The sequence below is a fragment of the Camelus ferus genome, chromosome 22, assembly GCF_009834535.1.
Source record: "Camelus ferus isolate YT-003-E chromosome 22, BCGSAC_Cfer_1.0, whole genome shotgun sequence".
Classification (NCBI taxonomy): domain Eukaryota; kingdom Metazoa; phylum Chordata; class Mammalia; order Artiodactyla; family Camelidae; genus Camelus; species Camelus ferus.
In genome coordinates this window covers 3,602,692-3,626,599 of record NC_045717.1, presented here as the reverse complement: position 1 = coordinate 3,626,599, position 23,908 = coordinate 3,602,692, and the positions used below count along the sequence as shown (strand labels likewise).

Here is a 23,908-nt window from a genome sequence, read left to right as displayed (position 1 = left end):
GAGACTGCCCCCAGGAGGCCCTCTTTTCTTAGCCCAGGACGTGGCTCCAATGCGGAGGGCTATTTAGGCCTGCACACCCGAGGCTGACTTATTATTTTATTTAAGTTTATATTTGTTGAGATATTCCCATGTGCCAAATAATATTCTAAGTGCTTGACACAAATTAACTTAGTTGTTCCTTAAAGTCTGGTGACTGATTGAGGGAATATTATTCTCCCTGTTTTACAGATTTGAAAACTGAGGCATAGGGAGCTGAAGGGGTTTTGCTGAGAAGTGGCAGTGCCCAGGATTTCTGCTCAGCTTCACATCTAGAGCCTGCTTTTTCTCTCATTCTGGTTCATCCTTTAACAAACATTTTGTTTTCTTTTTCCTTTTCTTTTCTTTTCTTTTCTTTTCTGTCTTTCTTTCTTTTTTAAATCAGAACTACATTTAGGCCAAATTTAGGGTATACTAGTTATACAGTAAAATGCACAAATCTTACTTACATAGCTGAGTGCATTTTTCATAAATGCATATCCCCGTGTGACTAAAATCCAGTCAAGATCTAGAACATTTTTACCACTCCAAAAAGTTCCCTCCTCCCCCCTGCAAGTCAGTTTCCTCCAGACAGAGCTACTTATCTGGTTCTTATCCCTACAGATTTATTTTACATGTTTAGAACTTCAGGTCGGTGGGATGGCTGGCTGTGTAAATGCTGCCTTGTTTTCATTCTGCACCATGTTTTTGAGATCCAACCTGTGGTGTGTATTAGTATTCTGTCCTCCCTCCCCCGGTCCTCCAGCTTTATTGAGATCTAATTGACATATAACATTGTGTAAGTTTCATGTGTATTACACTTATACAATACATTTGTATATTGCAAAATGTTTCCCCCAATAACCTTACGTCCTTCACCTACACAGTTACCATTTTGTTGTGTTGTTATGGTGAGAACATTAAAGCTCTATTCTCATAACAACTTGCAGATTCTCTCATAAGTACTTTCAAATATAGGAGAGATACAATAGTGTTAGTGATAGTCACCTTGCTGTACATAAGATCCCCAGAACTTACTCACCTTATAACTGAAAATTTGTAATTTTTGACCAACATCTCCCCATTTCCACCTCCCCACCCCCACCCCAGATTCTGGCAATCACCATTCTACAATGTATCTAGGTATTTGACTTAAAAAGAATTCTACATATAAGTGAGATCATGCAGTATTTGTCTTTCTCTGTCTGGCTTATTTCACTTGGCATGATGCCCTCCAGGTCCATACATGCCATCACAAAATGGTAGGATTTCTTTATTTTTATGGCTGAATAATATTGCATTGTGAGATATATCACATTTTCTTCATCTATTCATCCATCGATGGTCACTTGGGTTGTTTTCAAGTCATGGCTATTGTGAATAATGCTGTAGTGAATCCCATGTCTTTTTTTTTTTTTTTAACGTGCTGAATGGTCTTCCATTGTATGAATGTACAATAGTTAGAAACCAATCCTTTGAACGCATGACCCCTGAGTTCCAGCCACTTTGGTCTTTCAGTTCCTCCAGGGGCTAGGGTCTTTCCAGAGTGGGGCTTTAGACACAGTTCCTTCTGCCTGGGCTTCTCTTTCCTTCCTCTTAGCCTGACCTACTCTGCTCTCACACAGAGTCTCCCTCTGTGGGAGCAAGGATGCTTATCCCTGCCTGGCCGGTGCCCATCGCCAAGCACAGTGCCTGGACAAAGTGAGCGTTCAGCCCTCATCTATTGAATGAACACGGAAGTGGCCGGGGGGTGCCCAGGAGGGCTGTGTGACACCAGCTTGCATTCCTTGAGGGCTCAGAGGTCTGTTCCATCTCAGAACTCCATTACCTGGACTGAAAGAAAACAGCCACATGTTATTGTACCTCCCCTATTTCCCTGATGTGGAAACTGAGGCTCAGAAGTGGAGAATGGCTTGTTGTAGGTCACACAGCCAAGAAAGGACATAGCTGGAATGTGAACCCAGGTCTGCCTGGCTGCAGCACCAGCCTGGGATGGTGGTGGTGGGGAGTGATGGGAAGGAAGAGCTGAGGGAAGGTTCTGGGGGAGTTGTCTCAGAGCAGCGAGGGGCAGCAAGGCCTGGTGCTCCCGGAATTTAGGCCCAGTGCAAGTGGCTGGGGCAAGTTTGAAGTCAATAAAACATGTACAGTTGGGGCCATGGAGTGGAGGTCATGGGAGGAGGTGAGTTCCCCATCACTGGAGGTGTGCAAGCCATGGCAGAACAGCCCATTAGAAGGGGTCCTTTAGAGGGAGTGTGTACCCTGGGGAAGGGGCTCAGAGGCCTGGAGGGAGGTGAGGAGCTGGGTCCCATGAGTCCCTAAGTTCTTTCTAAGGTGGAAGGCTTCAAGTCTCTGACACCAAAGGGCTACTCTTGGGCTTTTCCCTCAGCTGTAAAACAGAGCCAGAAAGGAAACTTACACTTTGCAAAGCCGTGTGCAACATGGAGGGACGATTGGAAGGCTGAGGAGGGACTGGACATATTCACAGCAAAGAGCCACACTCAGCCCAGGCTCTCCAGGGCACCTCTGACGCTGTATCCTGAGGGTGGGGAAGGGGGTGGGGCTCCAACTAGCAGATGAAGAAGTCATGGCTCAGAGAACAGTGGACGTCATACAGCTGATCAGAGGCAAGTGAGGACCTCCTTCCAACTTGATTGATTTCTGAGCACATGGTGAGTGCACACAGTAGGTTGCCAGCAAAGACAAGCAATGAAAAGTTTCTCTGGTCAAAAATTGAAAAAACCAAACTCCTAGGACATGTGTATCTGAATTGCTACCTCACATGCACACCCCTCCATCAGTGGCCCTGGACTAGTGCTTTACCTTGTTACCAATTGAAATTTATAACAAACCTATGGGTTGGGTTCTGCTGTTGTACCCATTTTACAGATGAGGAGTTTGGGGGTCAGGGAGATGCACTGCCTTGCCTGAGGCCCCCAGCTGGTAAGTGTTGGGGAGAGGATTATGACCCAGGTCATCTGAGTCCACATTCTGTCTGGCCTCTTATCCCTGCTTTGTTCCTGGCTGCCCACCACACCCTGAAGCTGACTCTGGGCCTGGGCCTGTTCCTCACACCTAGATCATCACAGCCCAGAGCCCAATGACCTTCTCAGATCGCCTTGTGGCAGGCAGACAGGTGCCTCTTGAGATGAGAAAGGCACCATCTGGCCACACCTGGCTCATCCACATACTGTCCAAAGGTCTGAGCAGACCAGGACACGCCCTGTGAGGGCCAGAGAGTGACTCAGAGCTGTTGGCCCCAGCAGTCAGAGCAGGGAGGGAGAGCAGGGGCTGAGGCTGGGGTCTGCCCTGCCCAGTTCTGGGCAGAGAGACCAGGCTAGCTCCCTTGGCCTGGGGCCTGGCAGAGTTGCCTACCACTTAGGCCACCCGTGATCCCACCTCATCGCTACAAAAACTAACATTCCCTGAACCTTCACTCTGGTTGGGCACCTTGCCGGGGACTTTAAATGCATGACGTCATTTCATCCTCACTATCGCCTTCCGAGGTAGGCTTCATCTATTACTTGTAATTTACAGATGAGGAAATTGAGGCTTAGAGAGATTCTGTAACTTGTTCCACTACAACTGAACCCTACCCTGACCCTAAACCTGATTTCTTAACAACTACGTTGTAATAGTCATGTCAAGTACTGTCCAGCCTCCTGCAGCATCCTTGGAGACACACAAGTGGAAATACCTCTTAAGTACTAGGAATTGCACCATGGCCCCCAGATCCTGGCTCCCTCTGTCTCTCTGTCTCTCTCTCTTTGTATGTGTGTATGTATGTTGGATGGATGCTGGAATTAATGGAGCCCAGATCCTGTTTCTCTTTTTGCCTTGGCTGCTGGCAAGCTCACATCCCACTCTATGGCCCACCTCTGACGCTTATCCAGAACTTCAAGGCAAATATTTAAATATTGTATGGACTCTATTCAGGCCTAAATTCACCTCATTTTTCTAACTTGTTTTCTCTTCATCCAGGTTTCTTCACTTTTTTAAGCTTGTTGTAGCACATATTTTTTCCAATTCTTAAAAATTGTGATGAAATATATATGACATGAAATTTATCATCTTAACCATTTTCTCAAATGTACAGTTCAGTGGTATTAAGTATATTCATATTGTTGTGTGAACATCACTGCTATCCACCTCCAGAACTCATTTCAGCTTGCAAAACTGAAACTCTGTACCCACTCCATCCTCCCCCAGCCCCTGGTGACTACCATTCTCCTTTCTGCCTGTGATTTTCTCTACTCCAAGTAACTCCTATAAGTGGAATCAGTTTTTGTCTTTTTATGACTGGCTCGTTTCACTCAGCATAATGTCCTCAAGGTTCATCTGTGTGGTAACATGTGTCAAAACTTCCTTCCTTTTTAAGGCTGACTAATATTCCATTGCACTGATAGGTCACATTTTGCTTATCCATCTGTCTGTTGATGGACACCTGAGTTGCTCCCACATTTTAGCCATTGTGGATGACACTGCTGTGAACACAGTGTATGCACAGCATATATATTTTGATCATCTGTTTTAAATTTAGGGGTTTGGGGAATAAACTTTCTATTAAAATGCCTGGCATATAGTGTTAATCAACACATGTATATATTAAGGGTAAGTCAGTTGTGGTGCCTGGCCAGGAGGAGAGAGCCACCCAGGATGATGACAAACAGTGGGCATGTGTCCTGAGAAAACTATGGTTTCAATGCCCTGGGGGCCCAGACAACTGGTGGGTGGGGTCCTTGCCACATGCCTGGCCCCAGGCCAGGAACAGTATCTCAATTATCTGATTTTATCCTCGCAAGAATCCTATGAAGCAAGTAATATTTTCTCCAGTGTGGATGTCCACTATCATGCTACAGGGAGAAGTGGGGACTCCAGGAGGCTTGACAAGGAGATGACCAAGCCAAGTTCAAACTCTGGCCTCTCTAACCTCAATTCTGTCTGTGCCCCTTTCTTAGCATCTGGGTCGGGTGGGAGAGGGATGGGGCACTTCCTGCCTTGAGGGGGATTGTCACCAGGACAGACCAATTCAACCAGGCCTAGCAGAAAAAGGAGTGTATTAATTCAGCAACTGAGGAGTCAGGTGGTGGATGGCTTCAGGCATGGCTACATCCAGAGGCTCACACACAGTCATGAGGAGTCCAGGTGTCTCTATTTCTTAGTTCTGCTTTACTCAGCCTTAGATTATTTCTCAGTAGACTTTACTCTCATGGTTGTAAGATGGAGAGCTGTTGGAAGTCACATTCCTACAGCTTAGACATCCCAGCAGGGAGGAGTGAGGTTCTCATTCTCAATAGTTCCAACAAAAGTCCTTTATTTGAGTCCCGTTGGTTCTCACTGGCCCAGCTTTGCGCACATGTTCAGACTGGAACCAGCAGCTGTGGCCAGCGGGTTGCTGTGCTGGACTGGCCAAGCCTCATCTCATGCCCCTCAAGGGATAAGGAGAGGGTGAGATGAGGAGATTCCCCAAAGGAAACTGGGTGTTGTTACCAGGGAAGCGGGGAGAGCTGCAGGGCAGCCAGCACAGGGGTGGGCAGGGGGAAGTGTGGAGGAGGCCCCATCGGGTGAGGAGAAATGAGGCGAGCCAGGGTAGGGCTCTCTCCTCATTGTAGGGCCTTGGTGTTGTGGTCAGAGATGATTCTTGGTTTATGGTCACTTCCCCTCTCTGAGCCCCACAACCTGTCTCTGTAGTGATCATAACAGTGCCTGCCTCTCCTGGGTGATGTCAGGCAGCAGAGAGACCATGATGTAAAGCACACAGTAGGTGCTCAATAAATGCTGATCCCAGCTCCTCAGGAGGCACAAGGATCTCCCCCTCAGGACTTCCCTGGAGCTGAGGGCATATTTGCATGCTTCAGGCCTCACTGAGTGCCTGCTCTGGGCTGGGTGTCTCCCTGGCCAGCCTCGCAGGTCCCTGGCATGGGAGGACCTAGCACCCCTGGGTCCCGACGCAGGCAGCAGGACTCAGAGAGGGGCGGTGACTTCTCTAAGCCTCCCAGCCAGAAGAACTCTAGGACCCCTTTCTCCTGTGTCGACATGGGGATGGTTGGACCTCTGAGGCTAGAGGAGGAGTTGGGGATTTGGACTCTGCCAGGAGGCCGTGGGTGCTGGGTTGGTACCTAAAGCCAGCCTGGAGGTGGATGAGCCCCGGGGGAGGGCAGATCCCTCTGAGGGCCTCCACAGAGGAGAATAATCGCTTCTCTGCGGAAACCTCATGTTTGCTGGTTACACTGTTTCACTAGTTCCCTCCCCTGACATTTCCTTTCTCACCTTCCCACAGGTCCCCTGCCACTGAGGACTTTTACAGCAGGGAGAGGACTGAGGGTCCAGACGTCACCCTCTTCATCCTTTCCACCTCCCGCCTGCCCCGGGGCTGGACCTGGTTCCTGTGTCCTCTGGGCTCTTCTCTGCCCGGCCCTGGCTCTGTGGCCTAGGCCTCCAGGCCTGCGGGCATTGGGGTCCATCGCCTTGGTCCTGCCCTCCTACCCGCTCCTGGGCTGCTGTCAGGGCCTCCTGAGGAGTCATTCTTTCCCAGGAGGTGTGGTCTCTGTCAGGGTTAATGATTCCTCAGGGGAGGCGGAGATGGTGCCAAAGTCTGCTGGCCGCACCACCACAACCCTGGACGGTGCCCACCTGTGCCCGCGGTGCCAGCCTCTGCCTCCCGGGCCCCTTCTGGGGCACAGGTAGGGACAGCACTGCTCTGCAGCAGGGGCGCGCCGTCTCCTGGCGAGGGGTAGGGACTGAGGAGGGTTGGTGGGGCCAAGGCGAGCTTCGGGGACACCCCCACCCCAGCTGGGTGGGAGCTCTGGGCAGAGGGAGCGCACACTGGGGCTGGGTTGGGCAGACCTGGAGTGAGTCCCAGCCTGATCACAAGGCCTCCGTTTCTTCTGCAGTTTGGGGCAAATGATGTCTATTGCCAGGGTTCTGATGGCTCCCTTCCTTCTGAGGCCTTGGGCAATTTAGACCCACTGAGGACTCTTCCGAGGATGAAAGGGAGGCAGGTCCCCTAGAGCAATCATTTCACCTCCCTGGGTCCCTTTCACAGGAAGCCCCGAGAAGTGAAGACAAAGGTGGCTGAGCCTGGAGCCGCCAGAGCTCCAACTCAACTCTTTGGGTTCAGATCCCAGCTCCATCCTGACTTCGGGTAGGCTCCATAACTCTCCTGGGCCTCAGTTTCCTCCTCATCTGTAGGATGGGGATGGTAACTATGCAGGAAAGAGGCTGGAGAGCCCCGGAGCAGTTCAGCCTGTGGTCCATGATGGGGTCCAGTGCCTCCTCGGTCAGCACTAGGAAGTGTCCAGCTGGGACTCAGTACAGGCTGGCCCCCAACTCTGGCCCATTCCCAGGCCCCAGCACATGTCTTCGCCCTGGGGTACCGGGTGGAGACTCAGCTGAGAGCTGGGTGGGCCTGGGCCTCTTCCCCGAGGGAGAACTGCTGGGTTAGGGCACCAGGCACAAAGCAGGGGTCCGGGCACCGCTGAGATCCAACTGTTGGAAACAAGCCGTGAACAGTATGTGGACGCTGGTTCTCACTGGCACCCTGTTTCCCAGCAGGGAAACTGAAGCCCAGAGAGGATAAGGGCTTGCCTGGGGTGGCACAGAAAGTAAGTGGAATGCTGCAGTCTGAACACAGGACCCTTTGACTCCAGATCTGTCTGCCAGGGAAACAGCCTGGGGCTGGGACAGGAGGGGCTGCGTCCCCTCCACTGGAGTCGAGTGGAGCCCAGACCAAGGCTGTCCCAGGAGCTCCTGATTTAGGAGCCAGTCTGGGTCTAATGCTTTGCCCCTTCCTCTGGGGCATCCCTCTCTGAACTTCTCTGGGCCTCAGTTTCCTTACCTGGCCTCTGGAACGATCATTCCTACAGCTGGGAAACAACGCTGAGAAGTAAAGGAGAAAGTGGAAGCAAAGGTTGTGGTCAGTTCGAGGTGGCGGTGGTGGCGCCCGCGTGTCTCAGGAGGTGGGGGGGCTAGAGCCACTCTAATTCACCTCCGCACCCTTTCCGACCTTTCCCCAAGCTCCCTTTGAGAGTAGGGGAATGGGAGGGGTAGCGGGAGCTTGAGGGAGGGGGTTTGGGAAGAAAAGAAGCTGTAACTTCCAGAACGTAGATGGTCCCCTTTTTCAGAAGGCAAACTGGGGAGGAGGGAGGAGGGAGGAGGGAGGAGGGAGGAGGGAGGAGGGAGGAGGGAGGAGGGAGGAGGGAGGAGGGAGGAGGGAGGAGGGAGGAGGAGCTGCAGGGGCAGCTGTGCTGTGACTGGGCCCCAAGAAGGGGAAGCCTCCCTCACTCCCAGGCCTGCGGAGAGGGCTAGCCTAAGCCCCCTTGAGTCTCCTGCCCTGTCCAGCCCATGGGTGACTCCATTCACTTCTTGGTCACTGGTGCTTGCTGTGTCCCCTGCCCCGGCTGGGTTACCAGGAGCTTCAGGGCCAGAGGAGGGGCCACCAACACCTGAACTTGGCTCCATACCTGACCTCACTTTGGAGGACAGAGAATTTGCACAAATGCAGAAGACTAGGGGAAGTGTTCTGGGCAGAGGGGAGGGCATATGCAAATGTCTGGAGGCAGGAAAACCCGGTGTGTACTGAGAACAGGTGAATTCAGTGTCTCTGGGCCACAGGAAGGGGAGAGCAGCTTGTGTGGGAAGAGACCCAGCACCTGTGAGGCCCTAGCTTGCCAGGAGGAGGGAGGCATGGGAAGTGTGTTCTGCAGTCAGTGGGAGCCATGGTGGAGGTTTGAGCTGGGGAGTGGCTGTGCCCAGTGCCCGGGGGAAGGCTCACTGGTGGGGCAGGTTCAGCCTGTACCGTCCTGAGCTCACACGGGCTCTGTGCGTTTTTCTCAGGTGACCGAATCTAGGGGACGACGCTCTGAACTGTAGAACTTTGGCCTCATTATGATCAAATGAGCCTGTGTTTATAAAGGTCTCTGTGACAAGGAGGAGGCAGGATTGCCTGAGAGGCAAGGCAGGAGGGAGGGGGGAGTCAGAAGAAACTTCGATGAGGGCTGAGTAGAGCTGGGTGTGGGAAGGGGGCCTGGAGGCGGAGGCCGTTCTGCCTGCACCTGGACCCCCGGGGCTCTGCGCGGCCTGTGGGCAGAGTCTGGCTGAAGAGGAAAACCAAGCCTGGAAGGAGAGAGCACAGACGTCCTGCTCTGGGCTCTGATTACTGACTGGGTCACAGCCCTTCCCCTCCGGGACCACGGCGTGCTAAGGACGCCATTGTAATGGGTGCAAAGTTCCAGCCACAGCGAGCGTCCCTCCTTGCCAGCTCCCTTCCCCTCAGGACTGGATCCAAGGGCAGGCATCTCCCATCTTCCCAACTGCACTTTGATTGGCAAGGAGCACACCTGGCATACCTGTGGCTGAGCCCTGAGTGACTAATTGTCTTATGGCCGCTGATTCACCTCTGAAGGAAGGCAGCAAGAGAGCAAAAGAGCAAAGAAGTGAGGGGGCAGGTCCAAGAGCGCACCAAAGGGGCCCCAGGACTACCTGCATCCGGCCAGCGTTAAGCGCCCAGGGTTTTGCCCACACAGTGGGTGCCAGCAGCCTGCGTCATCACCGACGCCCAGCTCCATCTGCGTCTCTGCTGTCAGGCCGCCACCATTCTCATCACCCCACAGCCACCGCCACCACCAGCTCCGTCTGCATCCCCACCCTCATCACACAAACATTACCGTTGCGTCCATCCCCACCGCCTCACTGCCACCATCAGCTCTTGCATCCCCTCTGCCACCCCTACCCCTAACGCAGCTGCTGGCCCTCTCCCAAACCCACCTGCACAACCAGCTTCTGGACTGCCTCAGTCACTCCCTACTCTTCACCCTAACGCCATCACACCAGCACCTCCCACAGCATCGTCGTCCCCAAGCAGAGTCTGTCTCACCGAGGACTATGGCTCAACACACATGGGAGGCCTGAGGACTTATTAGTTTCTCCCAAGAAGCCAAGGCCATTCGCATATCCCACCCAAGCTCAGCGTAGCCCTGCTATCCAGCATGTGAGCTGTTCCCAGCTATCATCTCTGGGGACCTTGGGGAGCCACAGTTTTCACAGCCACTTCCCTGTGGGCGCTGGCTAGAGTCCCACTACAGGTAATGAAATACAGTCCTTGGCGTCCTCCACACACAGCCCCACCCTGTTCGTGACCTCTATGCTCACTCACAGAGCCTGGGCAGGATGATGGACGCAGGGGAGAGACGGGAGCAGTTTCCATGGTAACTGCACTGGAAGTAGCGGTCCTAAGGGGAAGACGGCCCCACGAGATGCGATGCGGAAGGAAGGGATCTGCATTTGCTGAGCAGCTACTGTGTGCCGGGCATTGAGCTGGCACCTTCTGTTCTCACACTCCTGATCCTGAGGGTGACAGTCTTGGTGACCAGGATCCTGCCTCAAGGCTGCACTATTGTTTCTCCATTGTTCCTCCCTTGTCTCTGCCTTCCCTCCCTTCCCTGATTGGCAGCTGTTTGAACCTGCCCTTTGGAGCTCAGGGAAGGTCAAGGAGGCTGAATGAAGCCTGTCACCTCTTGTTTCCTACAAACAAGAACCAGGGAACACGGAAAGATTTGCACCGGGAAGGCCCCCACAAGGTCCTGCTTGGTGTCAGTTTGATATGTTTGCCTGTTTCCCTGGTGTAACTACTTCTTCTTTACTATTTATCTGTTGATGGACATTTAGGCTTTGAATTGGTTGGTTTACATATGAAAGGAGGGTTTGCAGGCAGGTCGTTTGTTCTGTCTAGGAAATGGCTAGCTGCGGGAGGGGCAGTGTCTCCCAGGCCCAGCGGAGGGAGGCCTGGGCACCTGCTGCCCCTTCCCTGATGCCTCTTCCCTCAGGTCTCTCTGGACGTGATGGCGTGGCGGCGGCTGTCCTGCCTCTTGCTTCCTGCCCTCGCTGTGTCTGGTAGGTACCTCCCCTCCCCCACAGGGCAGCACTAACCTGGGGACCCTGGGCAGAGCCCTCCAGGAGGGAGGTTGCTACTTCATCAGGAAACACCCTGCTCCTCTGGCCTAGGGAGGCCTGGGGAGGAATCCAGGCCCAGGCAGGTGAGCTGGGCTGCAGGTCGACCAGTGGGACGGGATGCAGACTCCCATGGGGACAAGTTGGGGGGGGGGGTCAGTCTTTACAGGGGTGTCCAGATGTTTCAGCGCTCCAACCCTTACAGTGGCAGCCAACGTGGCCCCGACCTTCCTGTCCAACATGTCCATAGTGAGCCTGCCCGAGGACCTACCCGTGGGTGAGTAACCATCCCTGTGCCGAGACCGTGCCAAGCCCTCACCCACAGGATGGTCCCGGGGGCTCCCATGTGGGCTTGCTCCCCAGCCCTGCAGCTCCATGGCTCGTCACAGGGCAAAGGCGGCCTAAAGGGAGTTTGTTCCAGAAGTTTGTTTTCTCCTTTTCAGCTTTTGGGTCAAGGGTTCTCACATGGCATCAAATAGTTAAAACTCACGCCAGGAGAACATTCCTCCCCTTTTCCATCTCTTTCAGTCTGTCTGATTTCCCCGAGGAGAGAGTGTGCCCTTGCTACCGTTGTCTCTCTTCTGTCTCTCTCACTTGCTAATCTCTCTCCAGCCTCTGCTATTTTATTTTCCCAAACTGGGAGGGGAGGGGGAGAGAGAGAGAGAGAGAGAGACAGAGACAGAGACAGAGACAGAGACAGAGAGAGACAGAGAGCGAGCAAGCTGGTGAGTGCAGGCTTTAGGCTCAGAGCCTTTCACACACAAACACATCTCACCAGAAGGCACTGCCTTTGCCTTGTGTTTCTTGTCTTTGGAGCATTACCTTCTATCACTGGCAGGTAGGATGGGCTTTCCATCTACAGTAGCAATCTAAAGTTTGCTTTTAAAATAAATGTATTGACATGAAATAGGAATTCAGTTGCAAGAAGAGTCGTAAGTGACGAGGACATGGATGTGGCACAGACCGTGGTGATGTACAGGACTGAATGACGTTCAGGAAACATCATTTCAGATGAAGCCGTAGGGACTGGATGCCAAATTCCCAGCAGGCAGGATGGGGGATGAAGAAGCAGAAAGGATAGATAGATGACTGTATTCGTTGGGATATGGGGTCAGCTGTGCAAAACAGACCCCAAGTTACAGAGGTGTAAACGAGGTCAAGCTTTGTTATTCTCACACAGCTGTCTAGAGCAGCGAGTCCAGGGCTGTTGGAGGCTCTGCTCCATCAGGCTGTTCCTCGCTCCGTGCTTCTGGTGTCAGGACCCTCCATCCGTGCCCAGGCTCTGCCTCCCCGAGGGCATGGCCCTCATCCATATGGTCCAAGATGGCTCATGCCATACCCTATTCCAGGGAGAGGTGTGCAGAGGAAGGGGCCAAGAAAGCTTGTCCCCTTCTCATAACGGGATTCCAGACTTTACACACGTTACTTCTGTTCACATCTCATTGGCCAGAACTTAGCTGCGTGCCCTAGCTGTAAGGGAACTTGAGAAATGAGTTTTGTTTCTTTTAATGGATGTGCTGGGGGTTGAACCCAGGACCTCATGCTTGCTGAGCATGTGCTCTACCACGGAGCTATACCTTTCCCCCAAGAAATGAGATCTTTATTTTAGTTGGCCGTGTGCCTAACTCAAAATCTAGGTTTCTATTAGTCTGAGAGAAAGGGGATTGTGAATATTGGGAGACAATTACAGTCTTTGTTGCAGTGTCAGAATTGGGACCGCAGGTATCTAAAGCTGCGGATGAAGCAAAAGGCTGCATCAAAGAAGGTGAACTCCAGAGTTGGCCTTAGTCTTGGTACATGAAGAAAGGATGGGCGACAGGTTTTGCAGCCACGAAAGCCACATCCATTTGGATGTGGTTGCCAGGACAGCAAAGTCTATTAAGGGTTATATTAATAAAGGTTTAAAGCCCGGAATGAGGGAGGTGATAGTCTCATTATATTCTGAGATGGCTTAATTCTTCCTGGAAGACTGAGCTGAAGTCAAACTATTTGATATCTATGAATGTCCTTTGTACAACAGAGAAGTAGTGTACACATGTTAATGATATTTTACATATATTTTCACATCTGTTTGTTCAAGGACAAACACATACACACACACCCCTCCAGACAAATGTCACAAATATATGTAACCCAAATGCCCTCAAGATCTCCATTCTCATAGATAATCCTTTAATTTCATGTCTGATCTCAGCCAGACCAAACAAGGGTCTTCTCTTTCATGATCACAGGGCCCCTCTCTGGACTTTCTTAAACCACAGAGTTATTTCCTCCTTCCTGAGATGACTTTTATGTCTCTCTTGGTGTGTGAAAGCATTTTCAGTCAGGTTTTAAAAAATGTTATTTAGATATTTTATTTTGAAGTATAGTATATGCTCAGGAAAGCACATGTAACTGCCAGGAAATAGGATCTTGCCAGCACCCCATCCCCTTCCTCCCCTTCTGGTCACTCCCCATCCTTTCTCTCCTGCACAGGGCCTGTTTTCCTGACACTAACACTGTACAGTAGTTTAGTATTGTAAGGTAGACTTTAAAAAAGATACACTGCGTTTCAAATATCAAATTCAAGTTTAGTAACAGAGACCTAACATATGTCTTTTATTTCTGGAGTGCTTATTGATTTGTTTGTTACATTTAATTTTTTTTAGACAGACTTTTGAAAAAGCCTTTCTTCCCTGACCCACCTTTCTATGACCATGGACAAATGTGTACAGAGAAGGATTAACACACACCCACTCCCCTCCCACATTTCCTTGGGTATGAAGGCCGTTTTGTGTTTTGATATTTCTGAATCAGGATGTGTCTTATATGTGAGATAGTCACTTAACACAGAATGACTCCACCCCAGCAGTCATTAAATTGACAGTGTGTCTCACAACCAAGGAAACGTAATGTAGACACTGACATTGTTTTAGCCCGATGGTCTTCCTGGAGGAGGGGGTGTGGGTGGGGAGAGATCAAGCTTCTAAAGAGTTTCTGGAGGAGCCAGGACTGCTTGAGCAAAGAAGAGTAGACTCCAGGTGTGCTGCCAAGACTGTCCCTGAAGGGCTGTCGTGCGCAAGACAGGGGGGCTGGTTCTCCCAGACCCTCAGGCTGGGTGCTGCCTCCCCCCCGACCCCAACTGCATTGTGCTGCAGTGTTCTGGCACTTTTGCTTTTATGCACCCCTTCCTCCAGAAAAAATATATTTAAAGTGTACATTTTTTAAATTGAAGTATAGTCAGTTTACAATGTTGTGTTAATTTCTGGTGTAAGCATAATGTTTCAGTCATGCATATACATACAGACTCCTTTTCATACCCTCTTTCATTATGGGTTACTACAAGATATTGAATATTGGTCCCTGTGCTGTACAGTAGAAACTTGTTGTTTATCTATTTTATACATAGTAGTTAGTATGTGCAATTCTTGAACTCCCAAGTTTATCCCTCCACCCCCTTCCCTCTCTGGTAACCATAAATCTGTTTTCTATGTCTGTGAGTCTGTTTCTGCTTTGTTAATAAGTTCATTTATGTCATTTTTTTTAATGGCGCTGGGAAAACTGGACAGCAGCATGGAAATCAATGAAGCTAGAACACTCCCTTACACCACACATTGTGTCATTTTCACATATATATACACACACTTCTTTATCCATTCATCCTCTGATGGGCATTGAGATTGTCTCCAGGTCTTGACCCTTCTGACTTTAAAGGAAATTAAATGTTCTTGTGGGCCTCGCGGGCAGCTCGGCCAGGTCAGTATTGAATCAGGCGGCCATGGACCCTGGGCATTCCCTGTCCCGTCTCCAGGTGCCGAGGCCTTCTGGTTGGCAGCTCAGGACAGGGACAATGACCCTCTGACCTATGGGATTAGTGGTTCCTATGCCTACTTCTTTAGTGTCACCCCGGAAACTGGGGAAGTGAAGCTGGCCAGCCTTCTGGACTATGAGGTAAAGTGAAGCAACCTGGGGAGTCTTGGTGCCGGGGGCGGGGAGATGGGGAGAGCCCTTGGGCCCCGAGCAGGGCTCACCCTGGTCTCTTTCTCTCTGCCCACTGCAGACGCTCTACTTGTTCGCCATCACCATCTCTGTGAGCGACGGTCACAACAACCCAGTGAGTCAGAAGTGGGGAGGGGAGGGTGGCCCAGGGGTCAGAGAGCAGGGGACTGAGGGCCCAGTTCTCACCCGGTCCCCCGTCTCAGATGAGCGGAGTGAGCCCCAGTGAACAAAAAACAAACTGAAGATCAATTTTTATCAAAATTATACTTGTCCATTTTAGGGTCATACAATCTTACAAGATTTTAATATTTATCATTAATTTATGTAATTAGATAAATATATTGTTTACCTTTTGTGTATCTATTTTGTATATCTATTGTATATCATTAATTTCATTATTAATTTATACTAACACACACATTAATAAAAAAACAAGTGCCAAATACCTCCCTACCCTCTCTCCACAGAGACCATCACTTTCAACCCCTTTGACTGAGTGGGTTGGTCTCAGTGTTCGTACCTTTCAATAACATGCTTTTATAGCTATGTCTCATGTCTGTGAAAGTTGGGTTTTTGTCTTTATAACCTATTCCCCGAACCCCATCCATTAAAGAAAAGATTGTTTTAATGACTTGGATATTCAAAAATACTTTCTCTCTGTAAATATTTTAAAAACTGCAGATGTGGGGAGGGTGTATCTCAGTGGTCGAGTTTGTGCTTCGCATACACAAGGTCTTGGATTCAGTCCCCAGCACCTCCGTAAATAAATAAAAATAAACAAAATTAATTGCCTTCCCTCACAAAAAAAATTTTTTTTAAACTGCAGGTAAAATTCAAATCCCCTTGGGGGAATCCTTCCCAGCCCACTCCCATGTGAGGTATCCACCATCACTGTGTTCTTTTCTATGTTCGCTAAGCATTCACATACATATATGCATCCACGAAGAAAGATCGTAGTTTTTGGTGTGTTTTCTTAAACCCACATGGGATCCTTCTGCACATATGGTCTTGAACTGCCTTGTCCACTTAACAATCAGCTTTGTGGGGTGGGAGAGTGTATAGCTCAGTGGTGGAGTGCATGCCTAGCATGCACCAGGTCCCAGATTCAATCCCCAGTACCTCCATTAAAAAACAAACAAACAAATAAACCTAATCACCAATCAGCTTTGGAGCCCTTTCTGTGTCTGTACATGAGTCCCTCTTTCCTGTTTCCTGTATGTCTGTAGCCCAGTGTCGGGGTGAACCACCGTGCTTAGCTGGTCTCCTCAACACTGAAGTTGTTCACAGCTTTATGCTGTGGCTAACAAAGCTAAAAGGAACATTCTTGCAATAAGACAGACACATTTTAGATTTTTTAAAATGACCTAATGATTTCCACCGTGTACTCTCCAATGGTTCAGACGTGTGGAGAGAGAAAAACTAAATAAGGAGTAAATCCACATGAAGTGTATCGGAAGTTCTTTGTACAATACTTGCAACTTTCCTGGCCTTTGAAATGGTATCAAATAAAAAGTTACCCCTGACATTGCCTGATTGTTCACCTGAGAAGCTATGCCAGCTTGCACGCCCCTCCAGACACTTCTCACTTTGCTTTCTCAAGTGCCCACATTTTCTCGGCTCACCTGGGCTTTCTCACATACAGGTGCAGAAGGAAATGCAGGTGATCTTGGAGGACAGGAATGATAATGCGCCTGTTTTCCAGAACACTGGCTTCTCCACCAGCATCAACGAGGTAATATCTGCCTTAACGGGTGTATGAGTAGGCTACAGGCATCCCAGAAATCTGCTCAGAGTGGGAAGGACTAGAGAGCCAGCAGGGGATCCAGGATTGGACAGAGGACCTCCTAGAAGAGGCAACTGCAGGAACCAGAGTCAGGGCAGGCTACGTGTAACCCATGTACAGTAGTAACAGCAACATTCTGCAACCCATCAGACTGGATTGGGATTCTTTATATATAGATGGGGGGTAGGGGAGAGGAATTGATTTTCTCATGTAGCTGAAAAATTAGCAATATTCAGGCATGGCTGGATCCAGGTACTCAAGCCATGTCATCAAGAAGAGATTTCTCTCCACCTCTCAGCTCTGCTTCTCTTGTTGCCTCCATCCTGGAGTGAGGGAAGCAGGTCTCCCTTGTAGGGGTGGAAGTGTCCCCCAGCAGCTCCAGGCTCACATCCTGCCAGCTTTGCAAATGCAACACAGACTGTCTCTTTCTCAGTGGTTCCAGCCAAACCTCCAGGGCTGACTCTCTTTGGCCCATTTTGGGTCATGTGCCCATCAGTTGAGGGGTGTGGAATGCTCCAGTTGTTCTAAGGTTGCATCATGGACCTTCCCTTCTGAAGGGGGCAGTCCTACTTGAACTGTATGGGCAGGAAGGAGGTTCCCCAGTGGTCCCCGAGCAGCAGACACAACACCACTCCTGAATTTTCATTACCACGTGGCTTCGAAGACATACAAGTTGTGGGGCCCTCCACTAGGCTGCTGAGGTCCAGACAGCTGTTGGACAGGCTCTGACCGAGTACCTACTGTGTGTCCGGCGCTGTCCTTGGTGCTGAGGATATCCAATGAAGACAGACTTGGTCACCACCCTCAGTAGCTGAATCGACAAAGCATTAAACAAATAGGATTATTTTAGATGGTGTTGAGTTCTATGAAGAGCATAAAACATGACTGGGGAGGGGGGCTGCTTTAGGTTGAGCCAGTCAGGAAAGACTCCTCTGGGTAGGTGACATCTGAGCAGAACTAAATGGTGAGAAGCCTGGGCAGTGTATTCCAGGCATTCCAGGCATTCCAGGCAGGGAATGGCAGCTGCAAAGTCTCTGAGGTGGGAATCGGCCTGGAGTGCTCTAGGCATAGCCAGGAAGTTGGTGTGGATGGAGGGTGGAGGGGGAGGAGGAGGTAAGGTCAGAGAGGTGTGCAGTGGAGAGGCCTGACCTTGGAGGGCCATGGAGGCAGTCTGGACCGTATCCTGGGCAGAATGGTTTTGAGCAAAACTGGCTGGTTTTGAGCATGAGAGTGATGTGGTCTGGCTCAACAACTTCAAAGATCTCTTTGGCCATCTTGTGGAAATAGTGAGGATGTGGACAGGTCCTGGAGGCAAAGGCCCCCCAAAAGAACCTTCCAGCTCTGCAGGGCGCTGTGTGGAACCTGCTGCTGGAGGCTATAGAGGACCCACAGGGATGTTTAAGCAGGGGCATGGCACCTCCTGGGTTCTGGAATGACCACTCATGCTGGGGCTGAGGGGCTTTGCAAATCAGAAGCCAGCTTAGGAGGCGGAGGGGCTATGTGGGGAGAGGAGGAGGGGGGCCCTCGATCCCTGCCTCCATCCAGATGCCTGCAGTGGCCCAGCCCAGGTGGGAAGGGAAGGGAAACGTCTGTGGAGCGCTGGCTTTCAGGTTCTGGAATATTTATCATTATCTTCATGGTACAGTTGGGGACACTGAAGCTCTGGGGAGGGGCGTGATGTGGCATTTAGGAGATGGATTGGAGCTTATAGGTGACAAGACCCTCATTACAGACCCTGCCGGTTGGCTCCGTGGTGTTTTCCGTTCTTGCCACAGACAAAGACACAGGGTCTGCCGGAGCCATGGTGTACTCCATAGAGAAGGTAAGTGTGTGTGGGTCCACGTGGGAGCGGGGGCCCACCGCTCCTCATGGCCACCAGGGGGCAGCATCTCCCACACAACCCGCAGGGACCTTGAGGACCAGGGGCTCAGCGGTGGCCCAGCCCTGTCCCCGCACCTTCCCCTGGCCCCCTCTGGACCTCACTTGGCCCGGCTGCCTAAGGAGGGTGCATGCTGCGGACTGGTCCCTTCTTCCCAACCTCTTGCCTGGGGCACTGCCAGGCTCTTGCCGGGTTGATGTCACCCCATGTGGTGGCTGAGGCACTCCTGGCTTCACAGAAGAGGAAATCAAGGCTCAGGGAGGTCCAGGGTCTTGACCAAGGGCACGCAGACAGTGAGGGGTGTGACCTTAATTCTCATGAAGACACACTTGCTAGCCACAGCCCGCGTCACTGAGTGCCCACGACGTGCCTGGCCCCTGCCTCAGCTCCCTTGACCATCCTTTCAAACCACTGAGGCAATATCTGAGCCCATTTCCCAGAGGTGGAAGTCGAGGCTCAGAGAGGTTACGTGAGCTTGTGAGGTCAAGAGCAGAGTCACGATTCGACCCCAGGTCCCTCAGAACAGGTCCTGGGGGCAGGGCCATCCCGGGGGAGCCTGGCTGACTGTGCTCCGCCTCAGGTCACCCCTAGCACAGACGGCAACAAGCATCTCTTCCGGATCCTGTCCAACGGCTCCATCGTCCTCAATGGCAGCCTGAGCTACAACAACAAGAGTGCCTTCTACCAGCTGGAGCTGCAGGCCTGTGTGAGTAGGGGCGCCAGCCGGGGCGGGGGCACCAGGACCTGAGCCCAGGCTCACGGAGACGCGTCCCCCCACAGGACTCAGGCGGCTGGTACAACAACAGCCTCGTCACCCAGTGCTCCTCGCCCGTCTTCGTGTCCGTCTCTGTAATCGACCAGCCGGACCTGGACCCTCAGTTTGTCAAGGAGTTTTACTCGGCCTCTGTGGCTGAGGACGCACCCCAGGTGTGCGGGGCACACAGAGGGGTCTGGCTGGAGATGACTGGCAGGGAAAGGGTCTGGCCGCTGACCATGCCTCCTTGCAGGGAACCTCGGTGCTGAAGGTGGAGGCCATGGACAGCGACAGAGGCATCAGTGACCACGTGATCTACAGCATCTCCAGTGAGAAGGGGGTGTCCCCAGGCGGGGGCGGGGGCAAGGGGAGGTGTGGGGGCTCTGTCAGAGCCGCCGCACACAGCTGCTCCTGCTGCCTCTTGCCAGACTCCACAAGGCCCGGCTGGTTTGACATTGAGCCAGATGGGGTGATCACGGTCAGTGGTTCCCTGGACAGAGAGCAGCTGTTGGAGGAGGACGAGGAGGTGCAGGTGCAGGTCACGGTGAGTGAGGGGCTGCTGCCCTCTTTGCACCCCTACTCTCTAAACTCTGACCTTTGATCTCAGCTCTCTCTGAACGCTGGTTCTCTGACCTCTGCCCCCTGGCCTCTGCTCTGCTTTCAGGCCACCGAGGAGCACACCAACATCTATGGGCAGGAAGCCAAAGTAAGCATATGGGTCACGCTGAGAGTGACAGATGTCAATGACCACAAGCCCGAGTTTTACAGCTGCAGCCTGCCAGCCTGCACCTTCAGCTCCCAGGAGGCTCAGGTCAACTTCACCGGCTACGTGGACGAGCACGCCTCTACCCGCATCCCCATCGACAACCTCACCATGGTGGTCTACGACCCAGACAAGGCAGGGCACCCAGGCTGGGGCAGGGTGGGTGGGAGTGATGGCAGGAGATCGCTGGGAGAGGGAGGTGGTGAGTGACTGGCAGAGCGGGGTACCATGGTGCACGGTGGGGAGGTGAGCAGTCGGGGACCATGGGGCCAGTCACGAGTGTCGATGAAAACTGGAATTGTTGGGTGACGTTTGGAAATCTTGGGTGATGCTGAGCTGGTGAGTGGTCTTGTGTTGAGGGTGGTGCTAGGTGGTGGGGAACAGAAAGGCAGCACTGAGCGGAGGTTGATCCCAGATGCTGGGTAGTACTGAGTGGCGTGTAATTTTTGGCGGTGTTGAGTAGAGGGTAGTGATGGCGGATGGTGAAGCTGAGAGGTGTTAGGGTCGTACCAGATGCTGGGAGATGTGGGCAGTGTAGAGCACAGAGCGGTCTGAGTGAGTGCTAAGTTGGAGGGTGTTCTTATGTGGAGGCTGATGCTGGGTGGTGGGTGATTTGGGTAGCACTGAAAGGTGAATAACTATGGATGGTGTTTGGTTGTATTTGATGATAATGAGTTGGTGTGAAATGTCGAGTGAAATATTGGGAGGGCGGGTGGGTTGGGTTGGTGGTTGGCGTGGAGTGGAGTGTGGTGTGGAGTGGGGGGTAGGGGGTGCGCTGACGGTGGTGGTGTTCGGGGTTGGTATGGGTGGTGGAGGGCGGTGAGTGGTGGCTAGTAAGGAAGGCTCATAGCAAAGCTTATGAGGGTGAGGGGTGCGTGTCCAGGGTCTGCCTCTGCAGCCCAGACTGGGGCCCACGGTGCCTAGGGAAGATCTTCTGATGAGCCCACATTTACAGGGACTAGTGACCAGCCCACCCTCCTGGGTACCTCTTGCCTCAGTCTTCTGAGTGCCCCCTCTCCAGTGGGCAGGGGGAGCCTGTGGCCAGGGGTTGGGAGGAAGATGCAGGCGTGGGGTCCCTGCTATACAGCTCACCCCTACAGGGCAGCAACGGCACCTTCCTGCTGTCCCTGGGGGGCCCCGATGTCGAAGCCTTCAGCGTCTCCCCTGAGCGGGCGGCAGGCTCAGTGGACGTGCAGGTGCTGGTGAGGACACCGTCGCTGGTGGACTATGAGAAGCAGGCGGTGATGCTGGTGCAGGTGAGAGATGCTCTGGGACGCCAGGGAGAGCAGGCCACGGGGCGCTCCAGTCCCCAGCCTGCTGCCTCTTCCCCTGTCCTCAGGTCGTGGCCACTGACTCGGTCAGCAGGAACTCTTCTGTCGCCTGGGTGACCATCCACCTCCGAGACGTTAATGACCACAGGCCCACGTTTCCCCACAGCTTGTACAACCTCAGTGTCTTAGAGCACAGTGCCAATGGCACTGTGGTCACCAACAGCATCCACGTGAGTGATGGGGGACAGGGCTGGGCCGGGCTGGGAGAGACAGGGAGACGGGCAGACCTGAGCCGGTGGTCCCACCTGAGTCTCTGTATCATGTGATGTCACTGGGTCCCAGCAAGTGTGCACGCACCTGTGAGTGTGCATGGGTGTGTGTGTCAGGGGGATGTCTAGGTGTGAACCTGAGTGTGTCGGGGCTTCTCCCTTTGCGTCAGGAAGCAGGACAGCCCTGTCCTCATCGATTGCATGGTTGGCAGTGAATGCATGGCTTCCGAACAGTGTCCCATTGTCCGTCTCCCTCCTTTGCAGGCTGTCGACCCAGACACGGGTGAGGGGGGCCGCATCACCTACAGCCTGCTTCCGGGGAATGGGTAAGGTCTTGGGGTGGGCAGGGGGCAGGTGGGCAAGCAGGACCCAGGCCCCCCTCTCTACCTCGCAGTGGGGCTGCGATACCCAGATAAAATATAGGGCACCCAGTTCCATTTCAATTTCCGATACGCGACAAATCTTTTTTTTTTAGTATAAGTAGGTTGCAAACATTCCACGGGACATACTAAAATATTTTTCATTGTGTATCTGAAATTCAAATTTAAGTGGGCCTCCTGTATCTTGACTTGCTCAATCTGGCTGCCCTGCACAGGGCAGACATCTTTGCAGTGGATCCAGACTCAGGGACAGTGACAGTGAGGGCCAGCGAGCTCCTGGACCGGGAGAAGCAGGCCGTGTACTACCTCACGCTGCAGGCCACAGACGGCGGGAACCTGTCGTCCTCCACCATGCTGCATGTTGTCCTGCTGGATGTCAACGACAACCAGCCCGTGGTCAGCGGCTCCTACAGCATCTTCGTCAAGGAGGAGGAGGGCAGCGTCTCTGTGCCCATCCAGGTGCGAGCCGCCCTGGAGCTGGTGGGTGGGACGTGGGGTGGGTGGGGCACACCAAGCCTGGCTCTGTTGTCACACTGGCCTTGAACATGAATCCGGGCTCTGGAGTGTGGCTCTGAGCAAGTCACTCAGTCTCTCTGGGCCTCCATTTCTTTTTTGGAATAGTTCTTCTCGGGAATAGTACTTATGCCCAAGGTCATAATGGATAGAAAGTGCTTGGCACAGAGCAAGCCCTCAAAAACATTTCTCTTTTAAATTCAGGCCCCTGACTCATTCCAAAAAGGATTGAGGTGGCTTAGCTTTAAAAGTGTGATTTAAAAAAAATGGAAGAAATTAGGAAAAAGAGAAAATAAAGTTGACTTCTTTTGTTGTTTTTTGGGGGAGTGTAAGGTAATTAGGTTTATTTATTTAATTTTAGGGGAGATACTGGGGATAGAACACAGGACCTTGTGTATGCTAAGCGTGCGCTCTACAATTTGAGCTATATTATCCCCCTGCCACACAACCAAAGACATTTTTAAAAGTGCACAAAGCTGCAGTTAAGCCTGGAGCCACACAATTTCTAGGAGTGGGCTGAAAACTCAGTTCAGAGCTTCCTCACAGCCAAAGCAAAAAGGGAAATGAGACAGTGGCCAGGTCACAGAGTCTATGAGATAAAAACCCACTATTGGCTCAGGAGGAACCTTGGAGAGAAGCTTCTCCCTGGGCCTTGAGGCTTTCAGAAGCTTCTCCATTGAGTCATCTGTAGGAGGAGGTAATTAGCTTTATTTATTTAGACGGAAGTACTGGGGTTTGAACTCAGGACTTGGTGCGTGCTAGTCACATATTTTGCCACTGAGCTACATCCTCCCCTCCACTGAGGCGTCTGTAAGCAGGCCTTGTGGGAAGCAGGAAACCAGGTCCTCAGAATGACGACCACGTGGCCCCTTCCTGGGGCTTGTGGTTTCCAGGGCAAGTTCCCATCCCTGATCTCCTGACAAACTTGTGAGGCAGACGCTCTAATCCCCATTTCATGGAAGGAGAAGACTGAGGCTCAGAGAGGTTGAGTGGCTTTTCTGTGCTTGTACAGCCGGTCAGTAGCAGTGCTGCGGCTGACGCCCCAACCTCCCTGTCCACACACCTGGGCCTTTCTCTGTGCTCCTCAGTGCTTCTCACTCTGGTCTGTGGACTCCTTACAGCAGGAGCATTTCAGATCTGCTGCCAGAACCACGGTGCTCAGCATGAGCCCTGAGAAGTGCTTGGTGAATTAACCCGCCTGAGTTCAGAGTGCTGAGGGCACAACAGACAGGGTCAGGCTTTTGGAGAAACCATCTCTGGGGCTGCCTACAAAGGATGCATTTCTAAGCAAGCGCCCAACAGATCTGGAACAAAAGAACTGAGGGTGGTGGTGGGCAGGGAGGAAGGGGAATGATTGGG

The 23,908-nt window shown here is 52.1% G+C and overlaps 1 protein-coding gene across 2 annotated transcripts in view; it reads left to right on the top strand.

The window, feature by feature from the left end:
- Positions 1-6,605: 6,605 nt before the first annotated feature.
- The window catches only part of CDHR2 (cadherin related family member 2), a 29,508-nt gene continuing 12,205 nt past the window's right edge, over positions 6,606-23,908 (top strand). Inside the window, exons 1-16 of one of the 2 annotated variants that reach the window (XM_032465028.1) lie at positions 6,606-6,695; positions 10,836-10,902; positions 11,165-11,236; positions 14,750-14,889; positions 14,999-15,052; positions 16,580-16,669; positions 18,453-18,542; positions 19,180-19,305; positions 19,380-19,526; positions 19,607-19,682; positions 19,782-19,897; positions 20,018-20,251; positions 21,217-21,372; positions 21,456-21,617; positions 21,921-21,982; positions 22,252-22,495. In XM_032465028.1, coding sequence (XP_032320919.1) covers positions 10,851-10,902; positions 11,165-11,236; positions 14,750-14,889; positions 14,999-15,052; positions 16,580-16,669; positions 18,453-18,542; positions 19,180-19,305; positions 19,380-19,526; positions 19,607-19,682; positions 19,782-19,897; positions 20,018-20,251; positions 21,217-21,372; positions 21,456-21,617; positions 21,921-21,982; positions 22,252-22,495 — 1,821 coding nt within the window. In that variant the 5' untranslated portion in view covers positions 6,606-6,695; positions 10,836-10,850. Of the gene's footprint in view, positions 6,696-7,057; positions 7,157-10,835; positions 10,903-11,164; positions 11,237-14,749; positions 14,890-14,998; positions 15,053-16,579; positions 16,670-18,452; positions 18,543-19,179; positions 19,306-19,379; positions 19,527-19,606; positions 19,683-19,781; positions 19,898-20,017; positions 20,252-21,216; positions 21,373-21,455; positions 21,618-21,920; positions 21,983-22,251; positions 22,496-23,908 lie in introns of those variants that run through there. The other variant, XM_032465029.1, reaches the window with a different exon arrangement.